At 57.0% G+C, this 19,917-nt stretch overlaps 2 protein-coding genes across 9 annotated transcripts in view; one reads left to right on the top strand and one right to left on the bottom strand.

Annotated features, from left to right (window-relative positions):
• The window catches only part of SPEN (spen family transcriptional repressor), a 94,261-nt gene extending 80,207 nt beyond the window's left edge, over positions 1 to 14,054 (top strand). For 2 of the 3 annotated variants that reach the window (XM_077899501.1, XM_077899504.1), the window contains 5 exons: positions 2,589 to 10,782; positions 11,168 to 11,677; positions 11,843 to 12,037; positions 12,326 to 12,484; positions 12,872 to 14,054. In XM_077899501.1, the coding sequence (XP_077755627.1) occupies positions 2,589 to 10,782; positions 11,168 to 11,677; positions 11,843 to 12,037; positions 12,326 to 12,484; positions 12,872 to 13,003 (9,190 nt within the window). In that variant the 3' untranslated portion in view covers positions 13,004 to 14,054. The remainder of the gene's footprint in view (positions 1 to 2,588; positions 10,783 to 11,167; positions 11,678 to 11,842; positions 12,038 to 12,325; positions 12,485 to 12,871) is intronic. The other variant, XM_077899502.1, reaches the window with a different exon arrangement.
• ZBTB17 (zinc finger and BTB domain containing 17) overlaps positions 14,003 to 19,917 on the bottom strand; it is a 31,376-nt gene continuing 25,461 nt past the window's right edge. For 5 of the 6 annotated variants that reach the window (XM_077899506.1, XM_077899507.1, XM_077899509.1 and 2 more), the window contains 12 exons: positions 19,673 to 19,813; positions 19,258 to 19,383; positions 18,586 to 18,824; positions 18,358 to 18,500; positions 17,962 to 18,262; positions 17,578 to 17,665; positions 16,946 to 17,062; positions 16,734 to 16,854; positions 16,348 to 16,478; positions 15,849 to 16,058; positions 15,647 to 15,736; positions 14,003 to 15,562 (listed from right to left, as the gene is read on the bottom strand). In XM_077899506.1, coding sequence (XP_077755632.1) covers positions 15,279 to 15,562; positions 15,647 to 15,736; positions 15,849 to 16,058; positions 16,348 to 16,478; positions 16,734 to 16,854; positions 16,946 to 17,062; positions 17,578 to 17,665; positions 17,962 to 18,262; positions 18,358 to 18,500; positions 18,586 to 18,824; positions 19,258 to 19,383; positions 19,673 to 19,813 — 1,991 coding nt within the window. In that variant the 3' untranslated portion in view covers positions 14,003 to 15,278. The remainder of the gene's footprint in view (positions 15,563 to 15,646; positions 15,737 to 15,848; positions 16,059 to 16,347; positions 16,479 to 16,733; positions 16,855 to 16,945; positions 17,063 to 17,577; positions 17,666 to 17,961; positions 18,263 to 18,357; positions 18,501 to 18,585; positions 18,825 to 19,257; positions 19,384 to 19,672; positions 19,814 to 19,917) is intronic. The other variant, XM_077899510.1, reaches the window with a different exon arrangement.

Here is a 19,917-nt window from a genome sequence, read left to right as displayed (position 1 = left end):
GTAGAGAGAGAGTTAGAACATCACCCAGTAGTAGCTTTGACATATTTATTTTTCTTCTTTATTCCTGTCCTTTCCTTTCCTTTCTCCTTTCCTTTCTCCTTTCCTTTCCTTTCCTTTCCTTTCCTTTCCTTTCCTTTCCTTTCCTTTCCTTTCTCCTTCCTTCCTTCCTTCCTTCCTTCCTTCCTTCCTTCCTTCCTTCCATTTTTCTTTTCCTTATTTATTTATTAAATTTTTTTGGTATATATATATATATATTTTTTTTAAGATTTTATTTATTTATTCATAAGAAACACAGAGAGAGATTGAGAGAGGCAGAGACACAGGCAGAGGGAGAAGCAGGCTCCATGCAGGGAGCCTGAATGGGACTCGATCCCAGGACTCCAGGATCACTCCGAGACGAAGGCAGGCGCTTTAACCGCTGAGCCACCGAGGGTCCCTGGTATATTTTTTTATTGGAGTTTGCTTTGCCAACATATAGCATAACACCCAGTGCTCATCCCATCAAGTGCCCCACTCAGTGCCCGTCACCCAGTCACCCATCCCCCTGCCCACCTCCCCTTCCACCACCCCTTGTTCGTTTCCCAGAGTTAGGAGTCTGTCATCCTCTGACTTTATTTATTTGAGAGAGAGAGAGCATGAGCAGGGGGGAGACAGAGGGAGAAGAAGGAGGAGCTCCCTACTGAGCATGGAGCCCGTTGCGGGGCTCAGTCTCAGGACCCTGAGATCATGACCTAACCTGAATGCAGAGACTTAACTGAGCTACCAGGCACCCCTGACATATTTTCCTAAGATTCATTCTTTCAACAGGTACTTGAGTGCTTCCTCTGAGACCGTTACAAGAAGACCAAAACAAAACAAAACAAAACAAAAAAACCACCTCATTCCTTTAGGGGCTTAAGTTCTAGATTTGTTTATGTTTTAGTAAGCCACTAAAGGTAGTACTGTTTGGCAAATTGAACTCCAATAAAAATAAAATAAAAATAAAAAAGGCAGTACTGTGTAGAATGTATGACCTGCTTGAGGGAACAAAAATGGACAATGAATGAGAGTGAAAGAATTGTCCTTTGTTACAGGTAAATTTCATTTTATCCCTCATACATGTTCTTTTTTTAAAATATTTTTTATTTATTAATGAGAGACACTAGAGAGAGAAAGAGAGGCAGAGACACAGGCAGAGGGAGAAGCAGGTTCCATGCAGGGAGCCTGATGTGGGACTTGATCCTGGGGCTCCAGGATCACGCCCTGGGTCAAAGGCAGGTGCTAAACCACTGAGCCACCCAGGAATCCCCCCTCATACATGTTCTTGTGTGTAAATTAAATCCTATCTTGAATGCCCTGGATAGGTCACTATCAAAGAAAACCATGCTGAATTCCTTTACAATTGAGGAATCTCACACAAAGCCTGTGTTCAGTTGGTGGTTGGGGAAAAGTAACATTACTAAAGGCCAAGTATGTGCCTTGCATTTTGTCAGGAAAGTTCTTAAAACTGTTACCTTATATAATCTTCTTAAGAGCCTTATGAGGAAAGTTTACCACCATTTTATAAGGGAGACTGACTTCCAACATTTTTTTTGAATTGTGATAGAGGTGTTACCAATGTTATATGGGTCATGTAGGTAGGAGGATTTCAGTTAGATTATTCTCTTTCCCAATAATACATTTGTTTCCCAAGTTGTGGTAAAAAATCTTTTGGCAGAAAAGTAATTATGAAAGACTTACGAATGTGGGGATATGATACCGTTTAATACTAGTGCTTATTATAAGTCATGATACTTCAACCTAAAGAATAAAGAAGGGCTGAAGTGCTGTCCAGTAGAAACATAATGCAAACTAAATTTGTGGTTTTAAATATCCTAGGGCAGCCCCGGTAGCATAGTGGTTTAGCGCCGCCTGCAGCCCAGGGTGTGATCCTGGAGACCCAGGATCGAGTCCCATGTCGGGCCCCCTGCATGGAGCCTGCTTCTCCCTCTGCCTGTGTCTCTGTCTCTTTCTCTATCTGAATGAACGAATGAGTAAATTATAAAAAAATGAATAAATAAATAAGTGAATATCCTAGTAGACACAGTAAAAAAAGTGAAAAGGTAAAATTAATTTTATTTAACTCAGTATGTCTAAAATGTTATTTCAGCATATAACCAATCTAAATATATTAAAGTATTTCTTTTTTTAAAATTAAATCTACCAAGTCCAGTGTGTATTCTGTATTCACATCTCAAATTTCAAGTTCTCAATAGCCACATGTGGGTTGTGGCTACGGATAGTATTGGACAGTCCACATCTAATGAGTAAACAATGGCAAAGAGTTTTATTTTACTTTTATTTATTTTTAAAGATTTTATTTATTTATTTCATAGGAACACGAGAGCATGAACAGGGGAGGGGTCAGAGGTAGAGGGGAAAGTAGGCTCCCTGCTCGATCCCAGGACCCTGAGATCATGACCTGAGCCCAAGGCAGATGCTTAACCGACTGAGCCACTCAGACACCCAAGATTTTTAGAAGCAGGACTTCGTTAATCTCATGTGTGTGGTTTAATATGTCAGTGACAAGGAAACAAAACAACTAATACATTCTTTTTCATATTTCATAGAGAGGAACGAAGGGGATCTTATGACTATAGCCAAGATCGTACATATTATGAGAATGTTCGTACTCCAGGCACATATCCTGAGGACTCCAGACGGGACTATCCAGCCCGAGGGAGAGAATTTTATTCAGAATGGGAAACTTACCAAGGAGACTACTATGAATCACGATACTATGACGATCCTCGGGAATATAGGGATTACAGAAACGATCCTTATGAACAAGATATTCGGGAGTACAGTTACAGGCAAAGGGAACGAGAGAGAGAACGTGAAAGGTTTGAGTCTGATCGGGACAGAGACCATGAGAGGAGGCCAATTGAGCGCAGTCAGAGCCCAGTGCACTTGCGACGCCCACAGAGTCCTGGAGCATCTCCCTCACAGTCTGAGCGGTTGCCAAGTGATTCTGAAAGGAGGATTTATAGCCGGTCCTCGGACCGGAGTGGGAGCTGTAGCTCACTTTCTCCTCCAAGATATGATAAACTTGACAAATCTCGTTTGGAACGCTATACAAAAAATGAAAAGACAGATAAAGAAAGGACTTTTGATCCTGAGAGAGTGGAAAGAGAAAGACGCTTAATAAGGAAGGAAAAAGTAGAAAAGGATAAAACTGAAAAGCAGAAACGAAAAGGAAAAGTTCATTCCCCTAGTTCTCAGTCTTCAGAGACAGACCAAGAAAATGAGCGAGAACAGAGCCCTGAAAAATCACGGAGTTCTAATAAACTGAGCAGAGAGAAAGCTGACAAAGAAGGAATAGCAAAAAACCGTCTGGAGCTTATGCCCTGTGTGGTTTTGACTCGAGTGAAAGAGAAAGAGGGGAAAGTTATTGACCACACTCCTTTGGAAAAGCTGAAAGCCAAGCTTGATAATGACACTGCCAAGTCTTCTGTCCTAGATCAGAAACTTCAGGTCTGTCAAACGGAACCTGCAAAATCTGACTTGTCTAAACTGGAATCTATTCGAATGAAAGTGCCAAAGGAAAAGGGACTGTCAAGCCACATAGAAGTGGTTGATAAGGAAGGTAGGCCTAAGCCCAGGAAGCACCTAAAACCAGAGCAGACTGCTGACGGGGTCAGTGCAGCAGATCTGGAGAAGCTGGAAGCAAGGAAGAGGCGTTTTGCAGATTCTAATCTGAAAGCAGAAAGGCAAAAATCAGAAGTCAAGAAAAGTAGTCCAGAGATGGAGGAGGCTCGGGTACTTTTAAAAAAGCAGCCTGACCTATCATCTAGAGATGTCATTCTGCTGAGGGAAGGAGAGTCGGAAAGAAAACCTGTGAGGAAAGAAATTCTTAAACGAGAATCTAAAAAAATCAAACTAGACAGACTTAATGCTGTTCCCAGCCCTAAAGACTGTCAGGAGCTTGCCAGTGTTTCTGTTGGGACTGGCTCAAGGCCCAACTCAGACCTGCAAGCAAGGCTGGGAGAACCAGTATGCGAATCTGTGGAAAATCAAGAAATCCAGTCAAAAAAGCCCATTCCCTCAAAATCACAAATCAAACAGCTGCCGTTATTAGATGATCAGGGACCAGAGAGAGAAGATATTAGGAAAAACTATTGCAGTCTTCGTGATGAGACACTTGAATGTAAACCAAGCCAAGAGAAACCACATTCGGTAAATACTGAAGAAAAAATTGGCATTGATATTGATCACACGCAGAGTTACCGAAAACAAATGGAACAGAGTCGTAGAAAACAGCAGATGGAGATGGAAATCGCCAAGTCTGAGAAGTTTGGCAGTCCTAAAAAAGATGTAGATGAATATGAAAGACGGAGTCTGGTTCACGAGGTAGGCAAACCCCCCCAAGACGTTACTGATGACTCTCCTCCAAGCAAAAAGAAAAGAACGGACCATGTTGATTTTGATATCTGCACCAAGAGAGAGAGGAATTACAGAAGTTCACGCCAAATCAGTGAAGACTCCGAAAGGACTGGCGGCTCTCCAAGTATCCGGCACAGTTCCTTCCATGAGGAAGACGACCCTGTAGGCTCCCCTAGGCTCATATCAGTTAAAGGGTCTCCTAAAGTGGATGAAAAAGGTCTCCCCTATTCTAACATAACAGTCAGAGAAGAGTCCTTAAAATTTAATCCGTATGATTCTAGCAGGAGAGAACAGATGGCAGACATGGCCAAAATAAAGCTCTCTGTCTTGAATTCTGAAGAGGAACTAAATCGGTGGGATTCTCAAATGAAACAAGATGCCAGCAGGTTTGACGTGAGTTTCCCAAACAGCATAATTAAGAGAGACAGCCTTCGAAAGAGGTCTGTACGTGACTTGGAACCTGGTGAGGTACCTTCTGATTCTGATGAAGATGGTGAACACAAGTCCCACTCACCCAGAGCCTCTGCTTTATATGAGAGTTCTCGGCTGTCTTTTTTATTGAGGGACAGAGAAGACAAATTACGTGAGCGAGATGAAAGGCTCTCCAGTTCTTTAGAAAGGAACAAATTTTATTCTTTTGCATTGGATAAGACAATCACACCAGACACTAAGGCTTTGCTTGAAAGAGCTAAATCGCTGTCTTCATCTCGAGAAGAAAATTGGTCTTTTCTTGATTGGGACTCCCGTTTCGCTAATTTTCGAAACAACAAAGATAAAGAAAAGGTTGATTCTGCTCCAAGACCTATTCCATCCTGGTACATGAAAAAGAAGAAAATTCGGACTGATTCAGAAGGAAAAATGGATGATAAAAAAGATGATCATAAAGAAGAAGAACAGGAAAGACAAGAGTTATTTGCATCTCGTTTTTTACACAGCTCAATTTTTGAACAAGATTCCAAGCGATTGCAGCATCTAGAGAGAAAAGATGAAGAATCCGACTTCATTTCTGGGAGGTTGTATGGGCGGCAGACATCTGATGGAGCAAACAGCACAGCCGATTTGATTCAAGAGCCAGTAGTTCTTTTCCATAGCAGATTTATGGAACTCACACGAATGCAACAGAAAGAAAAGGAAAAAGACCAAAAACCCAAAGAGGTTGAGAAGCAGGAGGATACTGAGGATCATCCTGAGACCCCAGAACCTGCTTCGGAGAGTAAGGAGTCAGACCTGAAGACTCCCCCTCCGACTGGGCCTCCTGCTGTGACAGCTGTGGCTCCAGAGTCAGCATCATCGTCACTGGAGAAGACAACAGCCAGCGAAAAAGCTGGGGAGGTGCCTCTGGTGACAGAAGAAAAGCCCAGGGAGCCAGCCTCTGCCTCAGAAGAAGCAAAACCTGTGTCGGAGCAGGCTGCCACGGCTGTGCAGCAAACCGAACAGGTCGACCTGCCCTCAGGAGTGGACACCAGTAAAGATGCTGCCGGGGCTCCACTGGTTGTGGAAGAGAACTCATCAGCTGATCAGCTGCCTTATATGGACACCAAGCCTCCGACCCCCGGGGCCTCATTTTCCCAGGCAGAGGCCACTGTAGATCCAGAGCCTGATAGTACCCCAGCACTCCCGAAACCGACCCCGAAGCCTGAGGAAGCTGATGAGCCCAAAGTGGAAAAGCCAAACTCAGCTGCTCATGTTGAGCCTACTGCAAATCAGAAAGCTGAAGTCGTCCCTGAGGTTCAGTCTCAAGCTTCTGAAGACACTGAGGTCGATCCCCCCATTGCCACGAAAGATAAAAAGACAAACAAAAGCAAGCGTTCCAAGACCCCTGTTCAGGCCGCCACAGCAAGTACCGTGGAGAAGCCGGTCACGAGGAAGAGCGAGCGCATAGACCGGGAGAAACTCAAGCGGTCCAATTCTCCTCGGGGAGAAGCCCAGAAGCTTTTAGAGTTGAAGCTGGAGGCAGAGAAGATTACACGGACTGGCTCTAAAAATGCAGCAGCAGACCCGGAACACCCTGAACCAAGTCTGCCCCTCAGCCGAACAAGGCGCCGGAACGTGAGGAGTGTCTATGCAACCATGGGTGACCACGAGAGCCGTTCTCCCGTCAAGGAGCCGGTGGAGCAGCCACGAGTGACCAGGAAGAGACTGGAGCGAGAGCTTCAGGAGGCCGCGGCAGTCCCCACGACCCCAAGGAGGGGGAGGCCTCCAAAAACACGCCGTCGGGCCGAAGAAGATGAGGAGACTGAGGCAAAAGAACCAGTTGAGACACTCAAACCAGCTGAGGGATGGAGGTCCCCACGAGCCCAAAAATCAGGAGCAGCTGGTGGCCCACAAGGAAAAAGGGGGAAAAATGAGCCAAAAGTTGATGCCGAACGTCAGGAAGTGGCCACTGAGGTGAGTCCCCAACTAAACGTGAAGGAAAATAACACAAAATCCAAGGCTGATAAAGAAGAAGCAGGAAGTGAACAAAAACGTGACAGAAAAGAAATGAGCACAGACAAAAATGCACCAGAAGCCCCTGCAGTTGAAGTGGTGGAGAAAAAAGCCCCTGAAAAGAACTCCAAGTCAAAGAGAGGAAGATCCCGAAACGCTAGGTCAGCAGTGGACAAATCTGCAAATCTGAAAAATGTGGACACCAGTGTCAGTCCCAGTGTGGCGGTGGGTGCCACGGGACCGCCAGTGGAGAAGGAGGCCGAGGTGGTGGCCGGGCCCGCCGAGAAGAGTGAGAATCCACCGAAGGAAGGGGGTTTCTCAGCCGAGGTGAGCAGCGATCCGGCCCCTGCCAATAAGGACGCGGAAGAGAAGGAAGACGTGTCTGCCTCGACGCCGTCCCCAGAAGCAAATCAGCTAGCCAAGCAGATGGAGCTGGAGCAGGCCGTGGAGAACATTGCAAAGCTCACTGAGACCGCGGCTGCCGCCTTCAAGGCGGCGGCGGCCACAGATGCGCCCGAGGGCTCCTCCACCGAGGATGGGGACAAGCCGGCGCACCAAGCAAGTGAAACGGAACTGGCTGCAGCCATTGGCTCAATCATCAATGACATTTCTGGGGAGGCAGAAAACTTCCCCGCAGCTGCACCTTACCCCGCCGAAGCCCAGACCGATCTGCAGCCCCGCTCTCAAGCGCCGCAGCCCCCCGGGGAAGGAATGGAGCCCGAGACCGACGAGGCCGTGTCTGGCATCTTGGAGACCACAGCTGCTACAGAATCTTCTGGGCCACCAGCCAGTGCCACTGACCCCTCAGCAGGCCCAGCAGATACTAAGGAAGCTGGGGGGAGCGGCAGCGAAACCTCCCACCCAGTGCCAGAAGCCAAAGCATCAAAAGAAGCAGAAGTCACTCTTACTCGGAAAGAGAAAGGGCGCCAGAAGACAAGTCGATCGCGCCGCAAACGGAATACAAATAAGAAAACGGGGGCCACTGCAGAGACCCACATCCCGGAACCTGACCAAGTTCAAAGCAAGAGTCCTGCTACAGACGAGGGGACAGCAGTGCCACCCCCGGAGACTCCACAGGAAGAGCAGCAGAGGGAAAAGCCCCAGGCCACTCCGCCTGAATCCTGCGCTTTGGACCCAAGCAAGACTCCATCTGTGGAGAATTTGTCCCAAGAAAGCAGCATTGAGGAGAAGACTCCTGCCAGAGCGTCCGCACTCCCAGACCTCCCTGTTCCCTCCCAGCCAGCGCCAGTGGAGGACGAGCCTCAAGCCAGATTCAAGGTGCATTCCATCATCGAGAGTGACCCCGTGACCCCACCCAGTGACTCCAGCACACCCACCCCCACAATCCCCTCTGTGACTGCAGCAAAGCTCCCACCCCCTGTCACCTCGGGGGGCGTCCCACATCAGAGTCCCCCTGCTAAGGTCACAGAGTGGATCACGAGGCAGGAGGAGCCTCGGGCTCAGTCCACCCCGTCTCCAGCTCTTCCCCCAGACACAAAAGCTTCTGACATCGACACCAGCTCCAGTACACTGAGGAAGATCCTCATGGACCCCAAATACGTATCTGCCACTGGCATCACCTCCACGAGTGTGACAACTGCCATTGCAGAGCCTGTCAGTGCTGCCCCTTGCCTGCACGAGGCACCAGCCCCCCCTCCGGTGGAGCCTAAGAAGTCTCTTTTAGAAGAAAAACCAGCAGCTCCGGTACCCAACACCTCTGACACACCGGCCCCAGAGGTTCCAGCAGCCGCTGAAAAGGAAAAGGTGGCTCCCGTCATTGCTCCCAAAATTACTTCTGTGATTAGCCGGATGCCTGTGAGCATTGATTTGGAGAACTCGCAAAAGATAACCCTGGCAAAACCAGCTCCTCAGACCCTGACCGGCCTGGTGAGTGCTCTGACCGGCCTGGTGAACGTCTCGTTGGTCCCAGTGAACGCCCTGACCGGCCCGGTCAACGCCCTGAAGGGCCCCGTGAAGGGCTCAGTGACCACCCTTAAAGGTCTGGTGAACACTCCTGCTGGCCCCGTGAACGTCCTCAAGGGCCCAGTGAATGTCCTGACGGGGCCGGTGAATGTTCTCACCACTCCAGTGAACGCCGCTGTGGGCACAGTGAATGCCGCCGCGGGCGCCGTGAACGCCACCGTGGGCACGGTGAACGCCACCACGGGCGCCATGAATGCGGGTGCAGTGACTGTCACGGCAGGTGCGGTGACTGCTGCATCCGGCAGCGTGACTGCCACTACAACAGGTGCGGTGACTGTCACCGGTGCGGTGATCACGCCATCGGCAAAGTGCAAACCCAGACCGAGCACAAATGAGAACAGCCGGTTCCACCCGGGGTCTATGTCCGTGATCGACGACCGTCCGGCAGACGCGGGCACCGGCGCTGGGCTGCGCGTGAACACCTCCGAAGGGGTGGTGCTCTTGAGCTACTCGGGGCAGAAGACTGAAGGGCCGCAGCGGATCAGCGCCAAAATCAGCCAGATCCCCCCGGCCAGCGCCATGGACATAGAATTCCAGCAGTCGGTGGCCAAGTCCCAGGTCAAGCCCGACTCTGTTGCCCCATCACAGCCTTCGCCCAAAGGCCCCCAGGCTCCTTCGGGCTATGCGAACGTGGCCACCCATTCCACCCTGGTACTGACGGCCCAGACGTATAATGCGTCTCCTGTGATTTCATCTGTGAAGGCTGACCGTCCGTCCCTGGAGAAGCCCGAGCCCATTCACCTCTCTGTGTCCACACCTGTCACCCAGGGTGGCACAGTGAAGGTTCTCACCCAGGGCATAAACACTCCCCCGGTGCTGGTTCACAACCAGCTGGTCCTCACCCCCAGCATAGTCACCACGAATAAAAAGCTTGCTGACCCTGTCACCCTCAAAATAGAGACCAAGGTCCTCCAGCCAGCTAATCTGGGGTCGGCTCTCAACCCCCACCACCCTCCTGCTCTGCCCAGCAAGCTGCCTGCAGAAGTGAACCATGTCGCCTCGGGGCCCAGCACCCCGACAGATCGAACAGTGTCCCATCTGGCAGCCACAAAGCCAGATGCACATTCTCCTCGACCCAGTGGGCCCGCTCCGTCCCCGTTCCCGAGAGCATGCCACCCCAGCAGCACCACGTCCACCGCGCTCTCCACTAATGCCACAGTCATGCTGGCTGCAGGCATTCCTGTGCCTCAGTTCATCTCTAGCATACATCCAGAACAGTCTGTCATCATGCCGCCCCACAGCATCACCCAAACGGTGTCCCTCAGCCACCTGTCGCAGGGCGAGGTGAGAATGAACACTCCCACACTGCCCAGCATCACCTACAGCATCCGGCCAGAGACCCTTCACTCACCAAGGGCCCCTCTGCAGCCCCAGCAAATAGAGGTCAGGGCCCCGCAGCGGGCGGGCACGCCCCAGCCAGCCGCAGCGGGGGTGCCAGCCCTGGCCCCCCAGCATCCCCCAGAGGAGGAAGTGCATTATCACCTGCCTGTTGCTCGAGCTGCCGCCCCTGTGCAGTCAGAGGTGCTGGTCATGCAGTCGGAGTACCGGCTGCACCCGTACACCGTGCCCCGGGACGTGAGGATCATGGTGCATCCGCATGTGACAGCGGTCAGCGAGCAGCCCCGGGCGGCAGACGGGGTGGTGAAGGTGCCACCGGCCAGCAAGGTCCCTCAGCAGCCCGGGAAAGATGCGGCCAAGACTGCGGAAGCCAAGGCCCCCCCGGCCCCCGCCCCCCACGGTGAGGCCCGCATCCTCACCGTCACCCCCAGCAACCAGCTCCAGGGGCTGCCTCTGACCCCGCCCGTGGTGGTGACGCACGGCGTGCAGATCGTGCACTCCAGTGGGGAGCTGTTTCAGGAGTACAGATACGGAGACATCCGCACCTACCACGGCCCTGCTCAGCTCACGCACACTCAGTTTCCTGCTGCCGCCTCCATCGGCCTACCTCCTCGGACCAAGGCTCCCGCTCAGGTGAGGGCCACATGGCAGCCTCCCTCCCTGTGGCGGGTGGCATGCCGGCACGGACCCTGGGATGGGTCGCCCTTTCCGTGGTTTTAAAGAGGTGCTCCCTAAATTGCAGGAGGAGGGAATCCGATCAGCATGCAGAGGGCTGAGACTGGAAGGAGCTCTCTGGGAGATCGGGCAGGGGCGGGTGGTGGGAGCGAGCTGGTGACCTTTTCCCTGGACCCTCAGTCCCGCGTGCCCACAGGATCACTGCCCTGGGCCTCACTTCCAGGGGACGCCCGCAGCTGACCCTGCCCCGGAGCCCGTGGCTGGGCGGAGGGGGGCGGGGGACAAGGCGTGAGGGCAGGGTGCTGTGTGTAACTCTCCGTCCCTCTCCTCCGCCGAACTCCAGGGCCCGGCTCCTGAAGGCGAGCCTTTGCAGCCCGCTCAGCCTGCACAGTCTACACAGCCCGCCCAACCCGTGCAGTCCACACAGCCTGCCCAGCCCACGCAGCCCTGCCAGCCCTCCCAGCTCAGCCAGCCAGGCCAGCCACCAAGCGGCAAGCTGCCTCAGGTCTCCCAGGAGGCGAAGGGGACGCAGACAGGAGTAGAGCAGCCGCGCCTCCCCGCCGTGCCCGCAAGCCGGCCAGCCGAGCCTCATGCGCAGGTTCAGAGGGCGCAGGCAGAGACGAGCCAGACCTCCTACCCCTCCCCCGTGTCTGTCTCCCTGAAGCCTGACCTCCCGGCCCCTCTCCCTGCTCAGGCCGCCCCAAAGCAGCCGTTGTTTGTCCCCACAACCTCAAGCCCCAGCACCCCTCCAGGACTGGCTCTGACGCACACAGAAGCCCAGCCCGCTCCCAAACCAGATTCTTCTCCACACCTGACTTCCCAGAGGCCTGTGGATATGGTCCAGCTTCTGAAGGTAAGCCTGGGCAGGGGCCCCCCGCTCCCCTCCAACCTCTGCGCCGGGTTAAATGTCCTAAGGTCCCCACTTAGGCCAGTAAGCTGTTGCCTGGAGCCATGTCCAGCGTGGATGGCTCTGTTCTCCAGCTGCGAGCTCACTTCCTGTCTGTCTCCCTGAGAGCAGAAGTACCCCATCGTGTGGCAGGGCCTGCTGGCCCTCAAGAATGACACGGCTGCCGTGCAGCTCCACTTCGTCTCCGGCAACAATGTCCTGGCGCATCGGTCTCTGCCCCTCTCTGAGGGAGGCCCCCCACTGAGGATCGCCCAGAGGATGCGGCTGGAGGCCTCGCAGCTGGAAGGGGTTGCCCGGAGGATGACGGTAAGTCTCCGGCCCCAGGCGGGCGGCTGCCCTGCCCACGAAGGAGGACCGGGCTTGCCCTTGGGGTGTGGGAGTGGCACGCCTGGCCTGTTCTATCTGCGGTGGGGTGCAAGATTCCTCTAGGCTCGGAAACAGGGTTTTCCTTAATCAACAAGTTGGGTGGACTCTTGAGGTCACCTCAGCATGGGGGGGGCCTTTGTGAACTTAGGAGCCGAACCCGGGGTTGGACAGGCATGGGGCTGTGGTCTGGCCGAGAGTCCCCTGATTGGACGACGGCTTCTGTCACAGGTGGAGACAGATTACTGTCTGCTGCTGGCTCTGCCCTGTGGCCGCGACCAAGAGGACGTGGTGAGCCAGACCGAGTCCCTCAAGGCGGCCTTCATCACCTACCTGCAGGCCAAGCAGGCGGCAGGAATCATCAACGTTCCCAACCCCGGCTCCAATCAGGTCAGCTCGGTGTCCTCCTTGGGACACGTACGTGGGGGCTGGTCTAGGCGGGCAGGCTGTCCAGTCTGCCGGCAGGGGCTCCCAGGGCCACGTTAGGGTTGTCCAGAGGGGGCTCAGATGTGGGCAAAAGGGTGTTTTGGATAGAGGACACTGACAAGGCCACCATTGCCCACCCTAGAGCTAACCCAGGGTCAGCTGAGACAGCGGGGTTTTTACTTCCTGCTGCGGAGGTGACTCCCAGGATAATTCGGTTGGTTTTCTGACATGTAGGCCCCTCCTGGTGGGCACAGTCCTAGCCCCCAGTTGGAAATGTTACGGGATGGTAGTGGGGTGGGGTGGCTGATGTGGAGACCGGGGATCCCATTTCTCTCTCGTCCCCCTCTCCAGCCCGCCTACGTGCTACAGATCTTCCCGCCCTGCGAGTTCTCAGAGAGCCACCTGTCCCGTCTGGCTCCCGACCTCCTTGCCAGCATCTCCAACATTTCTCCCCACCTCATGATTGTCATTGCCTCCGTGTGAGCCACTGAACGGTCACCACTCGGTGTATGTCCCCGAGGCTCTGCAGCAAAACGTTAACCCAGGACAACCCAGTCAGGTGGAGGAGGCAGCTGCCGGAGGGGATCTGCTCCACTGCCAGATGCCAGCCTCGCCCTCGAGCCCGCCCACCCGGCTCAGGGGGGCCGACCCCTCTGGGCAGTGGTGCTGCTACCTGTGTGTTTACATGATATTTAGCCCGAGGACAGACCACCTACCAATGGACTCTGCACACACCTTAGGGCTGGGTTTCTCTCTCCTCTGGAGAAAAGGAACTGGGCAGTGGAATTAATTTTTTGTTGTTTTTGTTTTTAAGAAACAAAACAGAACTGCCTTTGCACTAAATTAGTGACTTGGACTTTTGCACAGTGAAGACAGGCTGTGACACTCTGGATGTCTTGGTGTACCTGAACACGCATCGAGGACTCTAGCGCAGGACTTCAGGCTTCTGCTGAAACATTGGGGTCAAGGAACATTTCATTGGGTTGTTTGGTCCCCACCCTGCCCTTCCCCTTGCTCATTTGGATGTGTCACCTTTCTTAATTCTCCTGCCACCACCATCTCTGATTTACCCGGATGTACAGTTTACAATCGAAAAAGAGCAAACAGAAGGATTTTCTTTCCTGGTGGGATATGCAGAACTTGGGATGTGTGTATATATAAATATATAATATATATAAATATATATAATACTGACTTAAAAAAAATCAAATTCCCCTGACATACATTTTTTTTAATCTGTGCCAAAAATGTGTTTTCAGAGAAAAATCTTATTTTCATACTCAGACTTTGTATTGTCACTCATTTGTATAAGTGCGCTTCGTTACAGCACGGGCCCTGCCCCCGCGATTTGGAAGTGTCACACACACACACACACACACAGACTGTACAAAAAAGACTGGCTTCCCCTCTTCCTGTTACCTTGACCTCTCCCCCCAACTTCCTAACACTTATTAATTTATGAAACTGGTTTTCTCAGCGCAGTTTTGTTTTGTGTGTCCATTGGATTACAAACTTTATTAAAAAATACAAAACACGTCAAGCGTGGATGTGATTGTCACTCGGGTGGGAGGACCCTGGCTTCCCTCGTCCCGCTTCTGCTTCCCTCCCCACATCTGCCTGTGGGACCAGCTGCTTCCCTGCCACTTGACCCTCCCAAGCGTCACCGTCTTGTACAAAAGAGGTTTCTGCCACAGACTGAACTTGTATGTTCCTGGGTAACGCGGAAGGCACTTCAAAGTTGGATACAGAAAAAAACCCCACCCACGGGCCGACTCAGAAACCTCCTAATAAGCAAGCTTTGGCGTCTCGTGTCTCGCCCCCCTTCCTCCTCGGGGTCTGGAGCGGCGGCCCTGCAGCGGCAGCGGCACAGCCTGGCCTGGGGGTGGGGGGCGTCCCTGCAGCTGGACCCACTCCCTACAAGCTAGAGGGGCACAGAGTTGAGGGTTCCTCCCAACCTACACCTGCGGAATGAGGAGGTGGCGCCCTCTGATGAGGGAGGACAGCTGCTGGGAGCAAACCTGGGGAGGGGCAGGGACAGCGACAGGGCTCCCTGCCAAGGGCGGGGGGCTCCCTGCCGGGGGGGCTCCGTGGCCCTGCTTGCCGCGTCCCCGTCCCCACCTCCCCCATCGAAGCTCCCGGCCACTCCTCTCTGACCCTCGGCTTGGTCGTAGACTCCATCGGCTCAGGGCAACCAAAGGTTCCCCAGAGCTGGCCCTGGCCCGGCCTAGATCCTGCGAGGGAGGGTGGAGGCCTCGGGCTTCCCCACGCCCGACGGACGGCCCGGGGCCTGGGGGCCTGGCTCTCTGCCTACCTTGCTGCTCGGGCTGAGTGGGCTTCTGAGCTGGGCGCTCTGGGCGGCCTGGATCCGGGGAAGCCAACCCGCCTGGGCAGAGGGGAGCGGGCTCACGGCTGTGCTCCGTGGCGGAGAGGGGAGCTCAGGTCCTGAAGCTGAACAGGTGAGAAGCCCGAGGAGGAGACCGGATGAGGGACGGGCTGCGGGGAGCCCCGGTCTCTGGCCCCGAGCGTGCCGCCCGCACCCCGACTCAGGGCGAGGAAGCCAGCCTTTCCCTAGAGCGGCCTCCCGGGGGGAGCAGCCCTCCCGGGGCACCAGCCACGGCTGTGCCAGCTCCCGCCCCCCCTACAGGGAGCTATAGGCAGCGTTAGAAAATAATCCAATTTATTCTCTCTAGGGAATGGGGCCACCCTCTCCTCTAGGGCGCCGTCCATCCTTAAATAGCAGTCACAGGAGGGCCGCCCGTCACTCAGCGGGCGGTGGACACTCTGGGGCCGCGGGGGGCGTCTCTGCCAGAGCGGGCGGGCCGTCGGCCCCGTCCCGAGGGCGGAAGACCAGCTCCCCAGCCTGCAGCACCTGCCCGGCCGGCCACGCGCTGCCTGGCCCGTACTGCTGGTAGAAGTCCGCGTCCGTCTGGAACATGACCAGCGCCTGCGCCGTGTGGATCCGCACGTGCTGGGCAAGGCTGTTGGCGTCCAGGAACTTGTCCCCACAGGAGTCACAGGCATAGAGGATGTGGGTGTTGGGGTCTGTGGGAGGCAGGGCCGTGGTCAGAGCGGGGAGGGCCCGGGCCTCCACCGCCCCCCCACTCCCACCCCCGGGCGCCCCCTCACCTTCCTCCTGTACTTGCTTCACTGCTTTGCTGATCTCAGCCTTGAGTACTTCCGTCTCATCGGCGGTTACCGCGGCGCCCACCGGGACCACTGCGGGTGAAGGGCCAAGTCCGCAGGGCCTGAGGCCAAAGGGCCCTGCCCCTTCGCGGCCACCCCAGAGGCAAGCTGCCCACGACCACCCCCAGCTGCCCGCAGCCCGCACCTGTGAGCTGAGTGACGGCTGTTGCCGCCAGTGCCTCGGTCGCCAGCGTGACCATGTCATCAACAGTGACCACGCTGACCTCGCCACCCTCCTCGGGCTCCAGTATTTTGATGCCCGCCTTGCCCTGGTGCACGGTCTTCACATGGGAACGCAGGTTGTCCACCCGGTTGAAGCCACGGCCACACTTGTCACACAGGTAAGGCTTCTCTCCTGGGGGGGAAGGCAAGGTTCTCGCCTGCCGCTGGGGGGAGGGGGGAGGACCTCAGTGGCCTCCAGCTGCCCCAAAGCCCTGTCTCTTCCAGCAGCAAGTGCCCTGGGGTAGCCTCCAGTGGCCGCTGTGCCTTCTGGATACTAGGAAGAGGGGGTCCTCGTTTGAACTGAGCCTCCTTCAAGGCCACCTGCAGCTAGGGTCAGCACCCCAGGCCACGATCTGGAGGGACCTCCCTGCCCGCCACCCCGCCAAGAACCAGGGACAGGTGAGCGGTGGGCCCAGGCTCACCAGTGTGGATGATGATGTGCTTGGACAGGTCCCCCACATTCACGAAGGCCTTGCTGCACACGCTGCACTTGTGAGGGCGAATGTTGTCATGGTGACGAATGTGATTGGCCAACTGGCTGGACTGGACGAACCTGCAGGGCCACACAGGGATGGGCTGGCACCCAACTGCCCAAGCCTGGTTTGGGGATGCTGAGCTGAGCTGAGCTGGGGCCTCCTGTCGCCACCTCTAGATCAGAGCCGACCCCGGGGACCTAAGCCTGGACTGGAGCAGTGGTTGGCCCGGTTCCCAACTGAGCCCTAGGTTGGCATCCTGACCCCCTACACCGCGCAGGCTGCCGGGGACCCCCGCAGGGCCCGGGGCAGGGGAGGGACAGGCAGGGCAGGACCTCTTGCCACAGCGCTCGCAGACGTAGGGCTTCTCCCCTGTGTGCTGGCGCACATGCGCGATGAGGGAGCTGGCCTGGGTAAAGGCCTTGCCGCACATCACACACTGGCACGGCTTCTCGCCTGGGGACGGGGCAGGAGAAAGTGTGGGCGCCTCCACCTCCCAGCCGCCCCCCTCCCCCGCCCCCCGGCAGCGCCGGGCCCACTCGCCTACCTGTGTGGATGCGGACGTGCCGCTGCAGGGCACCGGGGTCTGCAAACTGCCGCTGGCAGTGGATGCACACATAGGGCTTCTCCCCGCTGTGGATCCGAAGGTGCCGCTTGAGGTTCCCTGTGGCGAGACGCAAGGGGCGCCTGCGTGAGGGGAAGTGGGCGGCTGGGGGGTGCAGGGGCGTGAGGGGCAGCGGGCGGCTGGGGGGTGCAGGGGCGTGAGGGGCAGCGGGAGGCTGGGGGGTGCAGGGGCGTGAGGGGCAGCGGGAAGCTGGGGGGTGCAGGGGCGTGAGGAACAGCGGGCGGCTGGGGGTGCAGGGGCGTGAGGGGCAGCGGGCGGCTGGGGGTGCAGGGGCGTGAGGGGCAGCGGGCGGCTGGGGGGTGCAGGGGCGTGAGGGGCAGCGGGAGGCTGGGGGGTGCAGGGGCGTGAGGGGCAGCGGGCGGCTGGGGGTGCAGGGGCGTGAGGGGCAGCGGGCGGCTGGGGGGTGCAGGGGCGTGAGGGGCAGCGGGCGGCTGGGGGTACAGGGGCGTGAGGGGCAGCGGGCGGCTGGGGGTGCAGGGGCATGAGGGGCAGCGGGCGGCTGGGGGTGCAGGGGCATGAGGGCAGCGGGTGGCTGGGGGCAGCCCCGGCCCTACCTGAGGTGGTGAACTGCTTCCCACACTCTCGGCACTTGAGGGGCCCGTCGGCGATGTGGATCTTCAGATGGGCCTTCAGATTCCCCACCTGCGCCCAGGGAAGGGGTCAGAAGGGCCACCCCAAGGAACACAGTGCGGGAGGCCCCTCCCACCAGGGGACAAGGGATTCTCAGCCCTCCCTGGGGGCCCCTGGAGCACTCCATCTTTCCTCGAGGCCAGTGGAATGTTCCAGGTCCCGGAGGTGAAAAAGGGAAAACCAGCTCACCCTAGTTCTTCGGGGCCCCAGCCCACCCAGCCTCGAGCCGTCCTCCCAGCTTCCCCGGCAGCGGGGCGGCCCTCCCTCCTCAGCCGCCGCCTCCTCACCCTCGCCTCCCGCGAGCACACCTGGTTGAACTTCTTGTCGCAGTGAGGGCACTTGTGCTCCTTGTCCGTGTCGTGGGTCTCCAGGTGGCGCATCTTGGACGTGGGGTCGGAGAAGGAGCGGCCACAGTAGTCGCACTGGTAGGGCTTCTCGCCGCTGTGCACCAGCTGGTGGCGCTTCAGGTTGCCCGACGTGGTGAAGAGCTTGCCGCAGTCCTCGCAGCGGTAGCGCGCCTCGCCCGAGTGCCGCTTCTTGTGCAGGTTCAGCAGGCTGATGAGCCGGTAGCTCTTGCCGCACTCCTCGCAGCCGTACGGCTTCAGCGGGCTGGTGGTCACAGGGCGACGGAGGGGTGAGGCTCTCGGGGCACCCAGAGGCCGGGGCGGGGGGCGGGGGGCGGGGGGCGGCTGCGCGCGGGCTACCTGTGGGTCTTCTCGTGGGCCTTGCACGCGGCCGGGTCCGAGAAGGCCTTGCTGCACTCCCGGCACGAGAAGGGCTTCTCGCCCGTGTGGATGCGGATGTGCCGCTTGAAGTTGCCCGTGTGCGTGAACTCTTTGCCGCAGTCCTGCGGGGTGCAGCGGGGGAGCAGGCGTCAGGGCCGCGGGGTGGGGGGCGGGGGCCGCGGGCAGGGGCCGCAGGGAGGGCCGCACCTCGCACTTGTGGATGACGGAGCCGTAGGCCTTGGACTCCGTGCGGTCGCCGTAGGTGCCCGAGCGCAGGCCCCGGGCCTCAGCGCCCAGCTCCTGGCCCGAGTCGGTGCTGGCCGACTCCTCGCTCTCCTCAGGGGCCTCCCCCTTCTCCAGCGGCGGCCCCTCTTCCTTGACCTCGGCGGCCCCTGCGCCCTCATCCTCTCGCACTTCCCCTTTCCTGGCCGGCTCCACCTCCATCTCTGCGGGCAGAAGGGCAGGCACTGAGATGCCTGGGAGGGCAAGAAGCGGCCTCCAAAGGTCGCGACCTCACAGCCAGCAAAGGAGGCGGCCTCCCCAGACAAGCAGGCAGGGCCACCTGCCGCTGGGAGGGGCGGTGGCCTCGTTCCCCAGGACGCTGGACTTGCTAACACAGCGGGTGCTGGGGGCGGCCGGGCTCCCCGATGGTGCGCAGCACCGGGAAGCAGCAGAAGTGCGGGCGCTGCACCAGCAACACATCTGTGCCAACAGAAGCAAGGCTGGGTGTGCAACCAAAGGTCAGATTTCCAGAATGGAAAGATGACTTGGGCCCAAAGCTAAGGCATGACTCACAGTGGGATCAGCTGGAGGTGGGGCAGGGGGAGGGACCTCGGGGGACCTGGGCGTGCGGGCCGGCTCCACGTGGCCCCCGGGTACCTTGCTCTGAGCTCTCCGACAAGGCGCCCTCGGCCTCAGCAGCAGCCATGCTGCTCGTGGGGTCTGGCTTGGGCTCCACGGGGGGCGGCTCCCGAGGGGCATCGGCCTTCTCCGTCTGCTCTGCGCCTGGGTGTGGTGTGCAAACACCAGAGGCTGGATTAGGACCCTCCATCCAGGGGCCTGATGGCTCTCCTAGACCAGGTCCCTGGCAGCGGCGGTGGCCTGGAGCAGGGGCCCAGCACATCCAAACTCAAGCTGCTTGTGCCTCTGCTCTGGCTGGACAGGCGCCCCCAAGCCAACAGCAGGTCATTCTGGGGAACGAGAACTCAAGGGGTACAGTAGCCTGTGCCACCCTACCTCTGGGCCCTGGGGAGGTGATGGGACGGACGGCCGGGTCCTCGGTGCCACGACTCACCGCTGGCCGTGCTCTCGGCCTGGCCACCCCGCTCCTCTTTGGGCTCCCTGCCCGGGCCTGGGGGCGGATTGCTGCCGGCTGGGTCCAGCTCACTCAGCATGGTAGCAGCTGCCTTCTCCTCTTTGGCTCTCTTGTCTCCTCCTAGACATGGAACAGGACAGACCTGCCGTTTCCCATCCCGTGCCCACCACCTGGAGGGGTGAGGTAGCCCAGGACTTTCTAGCAGTCTGTTCCCAGGGCAGCTC

The sequence above is a fragment of the Canis aureus genome, chromosome 5, assembly GCF_053574225.1.
Source record: "Canis aureus isolate CA01 chromosome 5, VMU_Caureus_v.1.0, whole genome shotgun sequence".
Lineage (NCBI taxonomy): Eukaryota > Metazoa > Chordata > Mammalia > Carnivora > Canidae > Canis > Canis aureus.
This window is presented reverse-complemented; position numbering and strand designations above follow the sequence as displayed.